This window comes from Phoenix dactylifera, unplaced genomic scaffold (assembly GCF_009389715.1).
Source record: "Phoenix dactylifera cultivar Barhee BC4 unplaced genomic scaffold, palm_55x_up_171113_PBpolish2nd_filt_p 000576F, whole genome shotgun sequence".
NCBI lineage: Eukaryota > Viridiplantae > Streptophyta > Magnoliopsida > Arecales > Arecaceae > Phoenix > Phoenix dactylifera.
The window spans coordinates 261998-277659 of NW_024067978.1; the positions used below are offsets into that span (position 1 = coordinate 261998).

General features: G+C 39.3%; 1 protein-coding gene across 1 annotated transcript; it reads right to left on the reverse strand.

Moving 5' to 3' along the window:
- Window positions 1-646: 646 nt before the first annotated feature.
- LOC103699081 lies at window positions 647-9501 on the reverse strand. The gene is made up of 3 exons (XM_039119558.1): window positions 8463-9501; window positions 1306-1502; window positions 647-1162 (listed from the first exon to the last, which is right to left on the reverse strand). Exons 1-3 carry the CDS (start codon window positions 9324-9326, stop codon window positions 1042-1044), a joined length of 1182 nt encoding a protein of 393 aa, XP_038975486.1. The 5' UTR covers window positions 9327-9501; the 3' UTR covers window positions 647-1041.
- Window positions 9502-15662: the final 6161 nt, after the last annotated feature.

The window sequence follows — 15662 nt, forward strand, 5'->3', positions numbered from 1 at the left end:
ATGGATTCTGCCACCAAACATACAGAAAGCTCTGACTGATTTGCATTAACCAAAACATTTATAGTTGCTTCTAACTGATTAGCATTAACCAAAACATTTATAGTTGCTTCTAAAGAGAAACAAGATTATTCTAAAGCCAATGCTCGAAGAAAGCTATTTATAGTACCGTGCTGTGTGTAGGAAACTATGAAAAGAATGATAGTAAAGGGGACATGCCCTTTTTAGAATCTTGCAAGTGATTCCTTTGTTAGACTCATAATTACAGAAGATGGATCATAGCACGGTAAACACCCTGATGAAGTTTCTGCAAATATACAAGAACCCCAGTCAATTGCCTGCCATGCACAGGGTAAGCAAACTAACGAAGAAGCACAACTGTCTCAAAATGAATTATTATCCAAGGCAGGATCATGCCTTATGGAAAATAGTGACGGTGACTACGTGGATGCTTCTATTCATTCTGATCCATCAGAGTATCAAAATGGGAATCCTGACAAATGGAAAATGAATAGGAATGAACTGGAGAATGTAAGTGCTTTACAAATGCCATCAAACACTTCTGAGGGAGAAATTTCACAATTATCTAGAAAGGGGAAAAATCTAGTCTCCAACATAAAAAAGAAAAATGAAGAGCAACAAAGTCCAATTTCGACCAATAAATCACATACGATCAGTCATCCCATGTAGTACATGTATAGTTTAACAAGAGCTAAACATAGTCCTCTCACATGCATCATACGACACAAACTAGTTATTAGTAATTCCAAAGCATAAACCTAACCAATGAGAGAACAAAAACCCAAGCAGTGCCATCAGCATAGAGACAATCAGTAACCTGAACCATAGACGCACGAAATCATAGCTTACAAAACTAGATAAAGCCAAACCAGATGCATACCTCTTGTCATTCTTTACATCAAAAGAGAGAACTCAGATGCCTCTAACTGGCTGTCAAGCGTTCATGCCAACTGGCACCTCAAAAGTAAACAAAACATCCACCATTACAAACATAAAACTAAGCTCCAAAAGGACTCGTGACAGTCAGCTTTTTCTGCATAACATCTCGCCAACTTCCTTCCAGTATTCAACTAATTTATGGTCTTGGGGTTTCACCTGTTCTAGCTTGCCTGCAGCAAATATGGCGTATGCATCAGCAGCATACCTGTGGAGTAGACAAGACAGCAGCAAAACATGTCAGCCCACTATGAATATTCTAGCCAGATGTTGGGGAAATTGAACAAGAAACACAAAAATAACCTCAAATAATTTGATGGAAACAAAGAGGTTAAAGTTAGATCCACTCACTTGCCAATGCCAGGGAGCTGGGTCACATGAGTCCAGTCACCTTTCAAGTAACGTTCAGAAAGATCAATGATCAACTGAGCACGCTTCCACTGCAAGCCCAGGCTCCGCAACTTATCCACCATCTGCTCCTTCAGTTTCTTGTTCACGGACTTTGCATCAGGAAACTGAAGGAAAAAACCTGGCAATACTTTTCGAACCTGCACCCGAGGTGACACGTGAATCGGCCGACGGCCATGACAAGTACAATCTATATTCATGTTCAATTTTTGTTTGGAACTTGTTTCCCTTGTCATTTTTTCCATATTAGAAAAAGACCTTTTGAAGGCTTTATTATGGGGGGCAGGGGGGATGTGGTCTCTCTACTACTCAGCATGTATATATCAGCATTTCATTCTGACCAGTCGCTAAGGAAAGAGCAGTAGCAACCTATCTAGGAATCTAGCAAGCAAGAACACTGTGCAGGGAGAGAATTAATTGAAACAAGAAAATCCAGTTCATACCCAGATATCAGGTATGTTATATATGCAGCTTATTTTCCCTCCTTTCTTTTCTTTTTTTGAACTTTTAGGTTTCCCATTAAGCCATTCAACTCTGCACCCAAGTTGTTTTCCCACTTTATCTTATCCTTTTAAGATTATGCGTTCGCCAAAGGTTCTATGATATATCTGCCCTCATCAGATTATTTCCAACAGTTGGAGTATGGTGCAGCATAAAACAGGATTTGAAGAACATTGAACATAAAGTTCCCAAAGATCTTGCCATTGGTCAATTTAGGAAGACCGAAAGAAAGGAAACAGAGCAACAGATCGGAACATTGTTTGTTTCTTCTTTTATGGTTATGCAATCACTTACAATGTGTTACTATAGTCAGAGTAACCAAATAATTTCTCAGCATCACCATTGCACTTGCATCCGATTGTAGGTTGGCTGTGGCACCATACATGCTCGCGTACTTGTATATCGAATTTGCTCCACCATGGTCAATAAGGAAGTCATGATCAATGTTGAAGGTCCGTTGTATTTACCATAGTTATGGCTATTTTCCTACTTTCCAAAGCTTTGACCTGAAGATCAAGATTGATCAGTACCAACTATTCTTCCACATGGTCATGATCAATATCATGCAAATCCGAGTGAATAAGCTTTGGCAAATACATTGCCTTCTTTTTGGGCTTTGCTATCAATTCGGATAACAATTTGTTCCCACCCTCCCTTCAATTTTCTTATAGCCTTCCTGGTTCATCAATTTGAGCAAATTAATATAGGATTCAGCTAGTAGGAAACTTCAACTTGCTTCGACATCAGCATCATCAAGATGGAACAAGCAATCCAGGGTGAGTTTTTTCATGGTTTACAACCTTCACCAAGCTTTAATTTCACAATCAAACAATAATGGAGTCAATAATACTTTGAACCATAATGTGATTACAAGAATTGAATAATTAGTGATACATCTTCTATATTAAACAATATCCTTCAAATCACATGGGTATACCTTTTATAGTTTCTTCAATTACAACATAAATAGAAAATAATCTTGAGCCATCCCCTTTTTCTAAAAAAAATACTTATATGATATATACAAAATACGTAAAATTTATTGATATCTTCAATTATTTTAGATAGTAATTTTTTAAAATATTTTAAAAGGAATGAAATAAAAGTATATCCATTTTTCATTTTATATCAAATAGAAAAAGTTAATTCTTTGTATGAAAAGAATTGATAACTAAAATGAATACCATACCCGAAGTTATATGTGGACCTCTAGAGAGTTGTTACATTCAACCTTGTCCAAATTATTGATGAGGAGTTTTTTAGACATTTGGTAAGTGGTATATGTGGCCTCATTAAAATTAACAATAATGATATAGGGACGCTTGGCCAAAGGACCTCAAGTAAATTATGTGGTCTTATTTATATCCGTAGGAAGAAGGATTAGTGTGACCTCATCCGATTTACCGATTCATCAAGGAGGATTTATATGGCATCATTGAAGAATTCATACTGCCTTGTCGGCACCGAAACTAACAAATTCCACCCAAGATGCCATAATAATCTATCCAAACTACCATAATAAGCCAAGCAATCCAAAAGGAGACCAAGCCATTATGGGAAACATTTTAAATATGGCAAGCTTCCATAGTAACCCAAGCATCATGGGAAACTTAAATTGATGCTTACTAAGTTGTATATTATTGATTCGAACCAAACCCAAAACGTTCGGGTTCAGGTGAGTCCATTTTGAATCGGCTTCATCCTTTCTTGACCCAAACTACACCCGAATGACATTAGGATTCAATCAGGTGAGAAAAAGATCCAGATCTGACCCAGATTTTTAGATCGGGTCCAATTTTCGAACCCAACCCAATTCACGAGTCTTCAAATATGGATTGAGTCAAGTCTAATCAAGTTGGCACCGTGTTGGCTCACAGGTTGACCAAAGCAACTTGAAGTTCTGATGCTAAGATAAAAATATTGAGAACATAGAAAATTAATATCATTAAAAGATAAAAACGAAATATTTCTGTTATATAATTTACAACATTTTAAGATTTAATTATAAGTCTAGAAATGACGCAATTATTGAAGAAATCTATCAAGAAATCTCAACATTTTCCCACTTTATTATTTTTGTTTACTCAGATTTTACATCATCCCTCGTGAAAGGCATCAAAGGCTATTCAATGATGCTTGATTATAAGCACTAATCTTTTGTAAATCCTCTAAGCCCACTATAAAACAACTACACACATGAATCCTATTCCGCGCTCATTCCGAAGAAAAGGAGTGGGACATCCCGGACATGATTATTGGAAATGGCTATACTAAAATCTTAATATATTTCACGTAATCTACATGTTGCATTAAACAAAGGTTACAATTATCATTGCAAATTGTACAATCTACATTCTTGTTAAAAGAGATCGTTTACATGTATCTAGTAAAAGCAATGTTCATTATGGTGAATTCAAATTGAAGTTTGTAGCATGTCAATGCTAATAATATTCAAATGTTTTTGAACTAGAGCTAAAATCTAAACATTGTTCAAAAAATTCAGAATTGCAAACATCTAAATCCTCTTTTTCAGAATTCCTAGGCCGCTTCATCGCATTTGTTCAAAACTCTAGCTCTAGGTCTTGCATCAATGCAGTATTCATTGCAAACCCAATCCATACAAAGTTTAAGATGATATCTTCTTCAATAAGAAGAAACAATTATAAAACTATGAAGGTTATCTGATGCAAAATTATTGTTACAAAGCATAATTCCAAGTATGGTCTTCCAAAGAAGAAAGATCAATCAATTACAACTAATTCTATAGTGAAATCACAAAAGGGACATCCGTCAAACCATAGGAAGGAAGATCCACATCTTTTCCACCAAAACCTACACATCCCACTTCGAAACCTTGTCCATCATAAAGTTTTGGATAGTGTCAGGCCGCCTTTTACAAGATTTGTGCATCCATCACTTTTAGGTGTGGTGAACGAACAAAATCAAACATTTTGCCAATAAGGATTGGAAAGAAAGGGATTGATAAGATTACAAGGAAAGCAAGATGTTGGTTCTAAGACCTTTCAACAAGAAACCACTTTTGATAGAAAATCTTGTCAATAGACATTGTTCTTAGACAAGCTAGTATAGGTCATCAAGAAAACATTGCTTCCAAAATCTCTTGATAACAAAGTAACATACTACTATGGATAGCGCAATCCATTCACATTGGTCCATAATGCGATGACCCAAATATATGGAGCTCCAAAACTCCCTATTTACTCTAGGCACATTGTGTTTGAGATTACAGGCATCATTTATACGTACATATATACATATATACATACAAGCATACATGCATGCATGCATGCATCCATACATGAAATGCATACATACACACATGCATGCAAGCATGTATCCATCCATCCATTTATGTGCATCATGCTTGCATGCATATAGTTTGAGCATTAGGATTTAGGGATATACCTGCTAAGTATAAGATTTTACCATAAACCTTGACAAATTAACAAATAATTCATCATCATATTTTATATACGCATGTATACATATAGATACATAGTACCAAGCTTTTAAATAATGGTGGAACAGCTTGATGTCCACCAGGAATGGGCCGAGATGGGGCGAGTCGTTTACCATCCTGAGTGTTGGTATGAAAGGTGTCTCATCCATGGAAAAAAAAATACTAGGACAAACCTATCCCGCATTATTTAAGACCTTGATACATGCATGCATGCATACATGTGTATATAAATATATACATACATATATATGCTTGTGCATGTCTTTATTTAACCATTGTTATTAAATGACTAGATCATTAATTATAGATGTTTAAATCACTTAAAAGTTGATTAGGTGATTAAATAAAGGAAATTATGCATGTCTATATGCATGAGTTGCCTTAGCTATCAAGTTAACATGAGTCATAAAACTAAGCGTGCAAGTTGACCAAAGTCACAAATTTTCCAACCTTGTTAAACAAACTAGTTACAAAAGGTGAAAGTTACATTAAAAAGAGAAACGGAGCTATTTGTTTAACTTTTAAGAGGAAAAAAAGCTTCCTTTGTTAGGTTGATTTGATTAAAGAAATATTTACACTACTTTGATGTTCAATTGTATTGAAAGTGTAGTTAGCACTTGAATGAGGTGGATTTAAAATTTGGGAGGCCTGTGTGGTGTTCTATAACATAAGATGCATTGTTATCAGGACACAGCACATGAGTGTCAAATGCCCATGTGTCATAAAGTGTCTGACATAGCAAGCTTAGAAAATTAAGGACATGGCACAAATTTCATACATATATATATGTATTTTCATATGTATATATGTTCATATGTATATATGCATGAGTGCAATGACACACACATGATACACATGTAGCACCTCACACACTAAATAAATATCAGGTCTGTTTTTGAACCACTGAGGGAAAACTTGAAGTTTCTTCTAAAATAAAGCCCAACCCTCTTGGCTCATGGTGAATCGGATCTAATAACCATTTGATCTTAAACCCACTTTCCATAAGATATGCGCTGCAGATCTTTCTACATTCTAAATCCCTAAGGATCAATAAGGTTCCTATGGCTTGCCTCCTATAGCAATGAAGGTGATAGACATGCCTATAGCAATGGGATGCCATTAAGTGTCTTGAGTAATTTTTCAAAATCAATGAATATTTAATATTGGGCTATCATGTGAGAAATAAGATTCTAATCTCAAACACGAACTAATTAGATTCGTAGCTGAGGTTAAGACCCTCAATTATATGATCGTAACTACAGATATAGAAAGCTGATGATATATGATTTGTTTGTGGCTCTATACGAACCAAAGTCAAAAGTGCAATGTAAGGAAACGATATAGACATCAGGAAAACTATTTTGTTAAGGTGATAAGGTGAAAGGGCCTGTAAGTGTACAGAATGACCTTGTGTGATATTTAGAAAATAGCCAAGGCCAACAAACATAAACATATTACCTTATTCTGTTATTATGATTGGAGGATTGCTTTGTACATAAGGTGATTCCAACTTGGGAGAAGCAATGCTACACAAACCATCTGTCCATGTTGGAAAATATGCTAGCACATCAAATTAGTAAATAGAAAGGCAAGGAAGGAGAGAGAGGAAAAAAAAGTAGCTAGAATGAGAAGGGGAAGAAAAAGAGGGAAAAGCCCACAACCACCGCCTTGCACAGCAATTGTTGACTACTATATGCCACTGTTGCATGGGCATTTCTACTACCCATATAGGAAAGAAGAAAGACAATCATATGGTGAGAACCTGATGAGAGTGATTTATGACAACATATAACTTAAGAAATAATTAGAGCTAGAAGTGGGCCGGGCCGGATTGGGCCATGCCCCTACTCGAACCTGGCCCAAATTTTTTCTCGAGCTTCGGGACAAGCTTAGACCCCAAAATTTTTGGATAATCCAGGCTCAATCCCGAGCCCGAGCCTAGCCCAAATTATCCGTTTGGGCCAAGAATAGATTCAGCCAGACCCGATTGAAATTTAATATTTCATAATATTGCTTCACAAGGCAATAATCTAGTTAAAAATTTGGCTTTCTCCTATAGCACATGTAAATGATGCATGATACATTATTCTCAGCCAATGACATACTCGAGCCCGGCCCAAAAAACAAATGGGCTCTACATTTTAAGCCCAAACTCAATTTGAATTTTGTCGGGCCTAGCCCGAAGCCCAGCCCAAGCGCATTTCCAGCCCTTTCTATACATTACCTCTACTCTTCCTAAGCAAGTTCATGTAAAGAGGCCATGCAATGGCATGTGGCAATTCATCCATGATGTGGATAAATTAGTTTCTTTTTTAGTTCTAACAATGACAACTAGTTATACATTTTCACAAGTTTCGATAGGAACTTTGCAATTGTATGTTTCCATCAAGGAAACTCCAGGTCCAGTTAACACCGACATGGGTTCGGATGATAAAATTTTGATTTTGAGAATCATGAATGGGCCGCATGAAGCAGCTAATTTGACATATTAGTGCAGCCTTAGCAGCTCTAAGGCTTCAAAATAAAATTGATATGTTTCAAGTCCCAAATCTTGCAAGATCTGAAATTCTTCTTATAAACAGGAAAAAAAAGAGAGGGGCTAAAGAAGAAAAGAAGATGGAATACAGGAGGAAAATAAGTCCAGAGAAATTAGGCAAGAATTGATGAAGGGCATCTGAGACTAGCACCTTCAGTAACATCAAGAACACCTCAAATTTCGAAAATATATTTGGCAAAATCATGCAATGGTCGTACCAAAACAAAATTAGGAGAACATGGCGATAGCACAAGCAGAACATTGGCTTGAAGAGGAGAGTGGAAGAAATAAGGTTTGATATGATGACACAAAAGTGATGTTTAAGGCAACTAGAAAGTGATGAAATTACACCCAAAATCTAGTGATAAAAATTCAAGAATGCAGACAACAAAACATCTAGGCATCTTTTCTAACGTCCCTAGGCTACTTCGTTGCTCATGTTTAAAGCCTTTTCTCAAGGTTTTCCGTCAATTTGGTACTCATTGCAAATGAACGAATAAAACTTTTTCTGTTATCTTCCTTATGCAAGCAAGGGCAACTCATCTCACCAATAAAACTTTTGGGGGAGAAAAGGGAAGCTACCTGATCGCCCGTTGTTACATTGAGCAGGATGCATATAACCAGGACCCTCCAGGGATCGAAGCAGTGTCTTTCTTGCAGGAGGTTGTGGGACGACCGCGGAGCATCCCACATATCGTGATCACTGACTCTCCTGTAGGCGTCCGAGTACTTCTCCTCGGCAGATAGCTGGATGCTGCGCCGCTTTCTCCTCCCCTTGCTGCGTTTCTGCGGCTGCCTGTTTGCATCCGTCCTGCCTTTGTTGCCCGTCGTCCTTGGCCTCTTCCTGGTGGCCGCGCCACTGGATGAGGCTTTCGCCTTCCCAGTGATATCTTTCTTGACATCAACGACGACAAACCTCTCGGCAGGACAGGGGAAGAAACGGGTGACCCGTCTGACGGTGGTGGTGGAGGCGGCTGTCATCTTCCTTTTCCTATTCCTGAGAGACGGCGGTGGAGGAGGAGTGCCGGGGCTAAGGAGGTCTTCTCCCTTTCCTATTCTATCATCAACCCTTCTTCCTTTGTAGGCAAAGGATGCAATGAACTCGGCAGGCGACAGGCCGTTGAGGATGCTCGCCGGTCTTGTCATGGTGGTCTTCTTCCTATTGGTAGTGCTCTGGAGCGACGATGATGGTAGTGGTGGTGGTGGAGGAGGAGTATTGTTGTTGTTGCTGTTGTTGCTGCTGCTGTTGTTAGGGCTGAGGAGGCGCCATCCCTGTCCTACTCTTTTATCAACCCTTCCTCCTCCTCCTCCTCCTCCTCCTCCTCCGCTGCTGTTCCTCTTCCTGATACCATCGTCATGTCCTCCGCCTCCTCCTTTATAGGCGAAGGATGCGAAGAACTCTTCAAGCGATTGGCCGTCGAAGGCAGGCTTGCTGCTGGTGGCCATGGTTTCCTATCGATCTCCTCCCCTTCTTCAGGGATTTCAGCTGGGCAATTCAATTAAAAAAGAAACGGAACGAAAGAAACAAACCGCGGCAAAACGAAACTTGAATTTGAGACCAGGCGCCGAAGAGCAAAGATCGGGGGATAGGGCATCCCCGCTCGACCCGCCGTTACCCTCGCCCTCCACCCTACGCATTCTTTAAAACAAACAAATAAATAAATAAATAAATTTATTAATTTAATTTTCGACCCGATCTAACCATTTAATTCATCAAACTCACCAAGTCAACCAGTCATGCCCCCGACTCGAGATCACGAGTCGGGGGTTGTAGCAACCACTGCACACTCGTAAAGAACTCTCCCCACAAGTATTCAAGGCATCTCAACATGATATCATAATTATGCAGCAGAATCATTAACTAATAATATGCAAACTTTATTTTTTTAACTAACACAACTTACTATATTTCACAATTCTAACAATAGTTTTAAGATAAAACATCAATTTAAATAAACCCTAATCTAGAATAACTTGTGTCAGAGTTTTTCAAATCGTTCTCTCATATTGAAAACCCTTGTAGTCTAGTTCTATAAATTTGAAAAAAAAATAATAAATCGTATAATAAACTAAACAACCCAGTAAGCAATGAGCACTCTAGCTAGATAAATCAGGCAATAATATACAGAAAATAAGTATATACGCAATACTAAGATACAAATCAAATCTTTCTTAAATTCTGAAAAATTCTTTTTTCATGAATTCGAATTTTTTCAAATATTCAATTTATCTTATCGATCCTAAGCTATGACCACATGTTCTCTATGGCAGGGTCATAACACCAACTAATCTTCTTGCAGTAAGCTGCGCATCATTTTGCAGCAAAGTCCTTCAGGACCGTTAGTCTGCTGGCGGTATGTCACTAATCATCTTAAACACGACCTTTAAGACAAATCATATGCCAACGTATTTGTTAGATATATGCCCTAGAAGCCAATCTGACTGACACATTATTAATTCTGGGACATAGTTTTGTACTTGACTTTATTATTATTGAATAATAAATGGGCATCTTTTTCATTCATATTATTTATGTGTCTATGAATCGTCCAAGAAATTAATAAGATGATGATACATATTCTCAAGAGTTGAGAATTTGAGCCATGTATCATTGGTGATTAATTTCTAAATTCTCCTGATCAATGGATCATCACGAGGACGGTGATCGATCCGATGAGATCAGTGCACAGATCGCTTTCCTTATGGATGGACGAGACTCGAGTCCACAGTGTAGGGACACTGAAGTGATAGTGCAGGTGCTTGTTAGAGAACAAGGGTACTGAGCGTGACCAAGACAAGAAGTCACTTGGATGTCTATCCACTCGTCAGTGACTTGCTTGATGTTGCAATAGTGTGACTGGTCCTTTGACCTGCGGTGCTTCGGCTACTCATAGTGAGGTTATTGTAGTTTGATTGCACATATACATGGTCTCTAGTCATATAGGTCCTTGTAGTGTAGATTGGCTGCAGTAGGTTCACTGTAGGAGTAGGGTATTCACCTACATGGAATCTATCGACCTTGGTAGATGAGGAGTGATCCTATGTGATTTATAAGACTGAGTTCTAAGACCTTGGCCAGAGCAGTATATACAGTGGAGAAAGAGTTTTTCACTCTCGAACTCAAGTCGAATAAATCTAGACATATGACAGACGACGGGGTTTGACGAGTTATCCATGACCTCCGGTCTGTAGGGATCCACGATAAAAGAACTGTATCATACGATAACTGCACCTAAAGGTTCATCATTCCATTTCGCTGGGTGGCCACTACATGCTACTAGGTGTCACTGATGGATGGTGAGACTAACAGGGACCATCTTGATGGTCGATGTTGCCCAAGGTGACAAGCCAAGAGGGAGAGGGTGAATTGGTTTCTCTAAAATTTTTACTACCTTAATTGAGTTAATTGATGAGTGAGTGAAGTTAAAACAATACACAATGCAAACACACAAGAAGTATAGTGGTTCGGTGCTCTCCTAAGTACCTACGTCCACTCCCCAAGCGACCCCTTGGGAATTCACTATAATCCCTCGGATTACAGTTGGATTGTTTTCCGGGCTCACAATCCAAAAACCTTTACACTTTGGTTTTCCGGGATCACCAAAAACCTATGTTGGTTTTACGGGCTCACCAACAAACCTTCACAGTTGGTTTTACGAGTTCACCAACAAACCTACACCGTTGGTTTTACGGGCTCACCAACAAACCTTTACAAGGTGATTAAGAAGAAGAAGAAAGTTGAAACTCTTAGATGAGCAAATATAACAACTATGAGCTACAAAGAAGAGTTTAGAATATAGTTATCGCTTTGATGAGACTTCTCTCTTCTTTGTCAAGATTGCTTCACTCTTCAAGGGTTGGTGGAGCTCTTAATGTCTCTTAGAATCTGCTCAACCACTTCCTTTTGGCTCTTTGAATGAAGCACTTGATGAAGAATGCTAGGGCTTTTTCTTTCTTGAATGAGCTTTGATTGATTTGCCAAAGGATCTTTTCTCTGATGAATAGTGTTACTTTAAATACGTTTCCTTATCCATTGGTCACCCCTTATTGGTTAGATTTCAAAAATTAGCCGTTACTTGCTGTTGGGAGGTCAAAAAGTACTTCTGCAGAACTAGCCGTTATGCTTCAAAAAGTACTTCTGCAGAACTAGCCGTTATGCTTCTGCCCGTGCTGGGGTCGACCCAAACTTTCCTGGGGTCGACTCAAACCACTGTTCATCATACTTGGGGTCAACTCAACTTTCACTGGGGTCGACTCCTGCTACATTGGGGTCGGCCCTCTCAGGAAACACAGAACCTTATATTTCAGCTATTTTTCACTAGGGTCGACTCAACCCTTTTGGGGTCGACTCAAGCCATAGTGGGGTCGACTCAAGTTCCATTGGGGTCGACCCTCTCAGGGATTGCAGAGACACAATTTTGAACGACATAGCCTTAGGGTCGACTCATGTTCAGTTGGGGTCGATTCCATTGGGGTCGACTCAAGCATTCTTGGGGTCGGTTCCATCTGGGGTCGGCTCAAGGAAAGTTGGGGTCGGCCCTCTCAGTAAATTTCAGAGACTTATTTTCTTGAGGCTTGAAGCTGGGGTCGACTCAAGGTTCCTTGGGGTCGGCTCCTCTCCTGGGGTGGACTCAAGCTTACTTGGGGTCGACTCCACTACTATTCATCCGTGCCATTTTTGCAGAGGTGTGCCTGATGGTTCCATGATGTGCCAGGGTCGACTCCACCGATGTTGGGATCGACTCATTTCATACTTTGCTGCATCTTTAGGTTAGACTCATCCATACAATCAATGAAATACGTTTCAAGCAGTTTTGAATGTATGCCATGGTAGTGCTACATACTCTTAACAATTAAAATTACTATTTTGCCCTTAAGAGTATATTTCACTTGAAACTTTGCTAAATTAGAATTTATAATTTTCTATCCCTTTTCTATCACAAATTTAATCTCATTATTAATCGTTGAAAGACATCTTGATCTCATTCTTCTAATGTATCGAGAGTGTCGAACTCAGTAGTGATGTATCACGTTAACTTGTAGTGCTAATTAGATATTTCCTCAATCATTGTGTTAATCATCAAAATAACACTATCATACTCAATCTTCCCCTTTTTGATGATTACAAAACATTGAGTATAAACTGATTGATACTTATATTGAAATTAGGAGTTTTGTTTTAGAAGGAGCTCAAGTTGCTGAATTTCAGCTTTTCAAATTTGAAAGTGAAAGCTCTCCCTCTTTCATCCAAATATTGCCAATTAGAACTTTTGATTTTCTCCCCCTTTCTTTTGTATTTGGTTAAGGATGAAACTCCAAAAATTTGAGATAAAGCAAGAGTTTCAGGTTATGTATCGAGGCACGAGAAGTATGTGCCAAATTCAGAGATTTTGATTGAAAATTCAGACTTTCTTGTTTTCAAAAATTTTCATTGTTATCTCCCCCTTTTCATTGTTCATTGTTCATTGTTACATATTGCTCCCCCTTGAGTGAATATTATTTCTTTCTATAATTTTTAAACTTATTTCTCCCTTTACATCGCAACTTCCTTCTTTTCTTACTTCTCCCCCTTTTTGTTATCATCAAACAAGTGTATGGCAATAGATAAGTAGAAGCAATAAATGATAAACATTCAAATTTCATTGAGTAAAATGGAACATTGTAGTACATTAAAGCCAAAAGTACAATGTTCTAAAATTAAGGTTCAAAGTACATCAACCAAGTAAAATGCATATAAGAACTAGATAAATCCTAGGCACTAGTCATGATGGACTCCTATAGTGCTAACATCAGGCCTAGGGGGAATTTAAGGGCTGTGATCTAGTCCTCATCCTCCTAGCATAAGTGGCGAGGGGAGGTCAAGCCTGACGGGACTGAATCTGGTGTGGACCTTGCTGAGCTGGATGACTCTGTGCCGAAACCTCCGACTCAGCTGCTCGGGGCACAGATGGACCGTGAGCCTCTCTCTCTCTGTGTAATGCTCCCACCTGCTCTCTGAGATCTCTAATCTCAGCAGTCATAATGTCCATCCTGCTCGTCAACCCATCAGAGAGAGTCCTCACCTAAGTTGACACAAGCTCAGTCATCCTACTCCAAAACTCCTTTGTGCATCCCATAGGTACGGATGACGACGGTCCAGCCTCTGAAGGTGCCGTAGGATGATCCTCAGGTACCTCAGCCTCAGGGATGGGGTCTCCAACCTCTGGTGCATCATCCTCCGGTGCATGTATTCCTGCTCCTCCACACACCCACTGTCCGTTCACCTTCTCATAACCCATGCGAACTAGGGACCGTGCAGTGTAAGTGTCAGTGAATAATAGATGCCTGGAGATCTCTCCCTCTATAGATATGTCATGCTGTCGAAAGACCAGGGTGAGTATCATACCATAGGGCAGGAAAACTCTCGATTTGCATATAGCCTCTCTCATCTGCATGATCATCATAGCTGGGAGGTTCAGGGGAGTATCCTGAATGACGTGCTCCATAATGACCAAATCTCGCTCAGAGATGTGATCAAATCTCCCACTTTTTGGAAACAAAATCTGACCTATGAAGTTGTGCAACAACCTCATCTCAGCTGATAGAGAGCTAGCTATCACATTTTCGGAATAGTCAAAATCATCTCTCTCAAAGATCAACTGTAGAGCTCTCAACTTGCTTTCCGGCCTTTCTGGAGTTGCACCTTCGCAGGGGAGATGGAACAACTCACTCAAACTTTCTTCTGAAACCCTAACCCGTACTCCTCGGACCTCAGACACAAGCCCTCCCATTCCAACTTTTAGGAAGGCATAGAACTCACGAACCAAGCCCAGGTAGGTCACCAAGTCTAGGGAGCAAAGATACTCCCATCCTTGCCTTCGGATCCAATCCCCCAAATGGAACCTTTCTTGATCCAAAAATTCGGAGTGGATCCTTCTCCCCGTGGTTACCGGTCTCCCCGCATATTTAGCAAGTTGAACTGAAGGGGAAGGAGGTGGAGGAGGCTCTACACGTGTCTCACCTTGTGGGGGCACTGTAGAGAAATCTCTAGCATGTCTATTTACAATGGTTGGGTGTGAGACTCTCCCGGATCTCTTAGCAACGGCTTGCTTGGGTCCTATTTTCACCAAATTCTTCCTTAGGTCTTGATCTAACGGCGTAGAGAAGCAATCTAGCACTGTTTGGAGATTATTGGAAGGGATTGAAAAGTGAAAAATAGGGTTTTAAGAAGAGGACAAGATGAAACAGTGCCCTAGAATAGCTCACGGGTCCCTCTTTAAAAATAGGGTCCCGCCATTGGGTCGACCCTAGATTTTTCTTGGGTCGACTCAACGTGGGGTCGACCCCATTCTGGCTTGGGTCGGCCCCAGTTCAGGCTTTTAAATTTTTTTTTTTAAAATTCTTCCAATCCTTACCAATTCTTTATGGGACAATGATACATGAGTAAGGAGTCTATAAATGGCTAGTTTGACTAATGTTTCATGAATTTTTTGAAATAGGAGGAGAGTATCATGAGACAACTTGTTCCTTTTATATGTCTTCAATCAAAAGGATCACATATGCCTAATTCCCTCCTAAGCATGCAAAATCTATCTTCACTTAAAGGTTTTGTGAATATGTCAGCTAGTTGTTTCTCGGTACACACATGCTCAATACATACATTTCCATTTTGAACATGATCTCTAATGAAATGATACCTTATTTCAATATGTTTGGCTTTAGAGTGCTGAACTGGATTTTTGGTAAGGTTAATGGCACTAGTGTTATCACACTTTATAGGAATATTATCTAGTTTAATTCCAT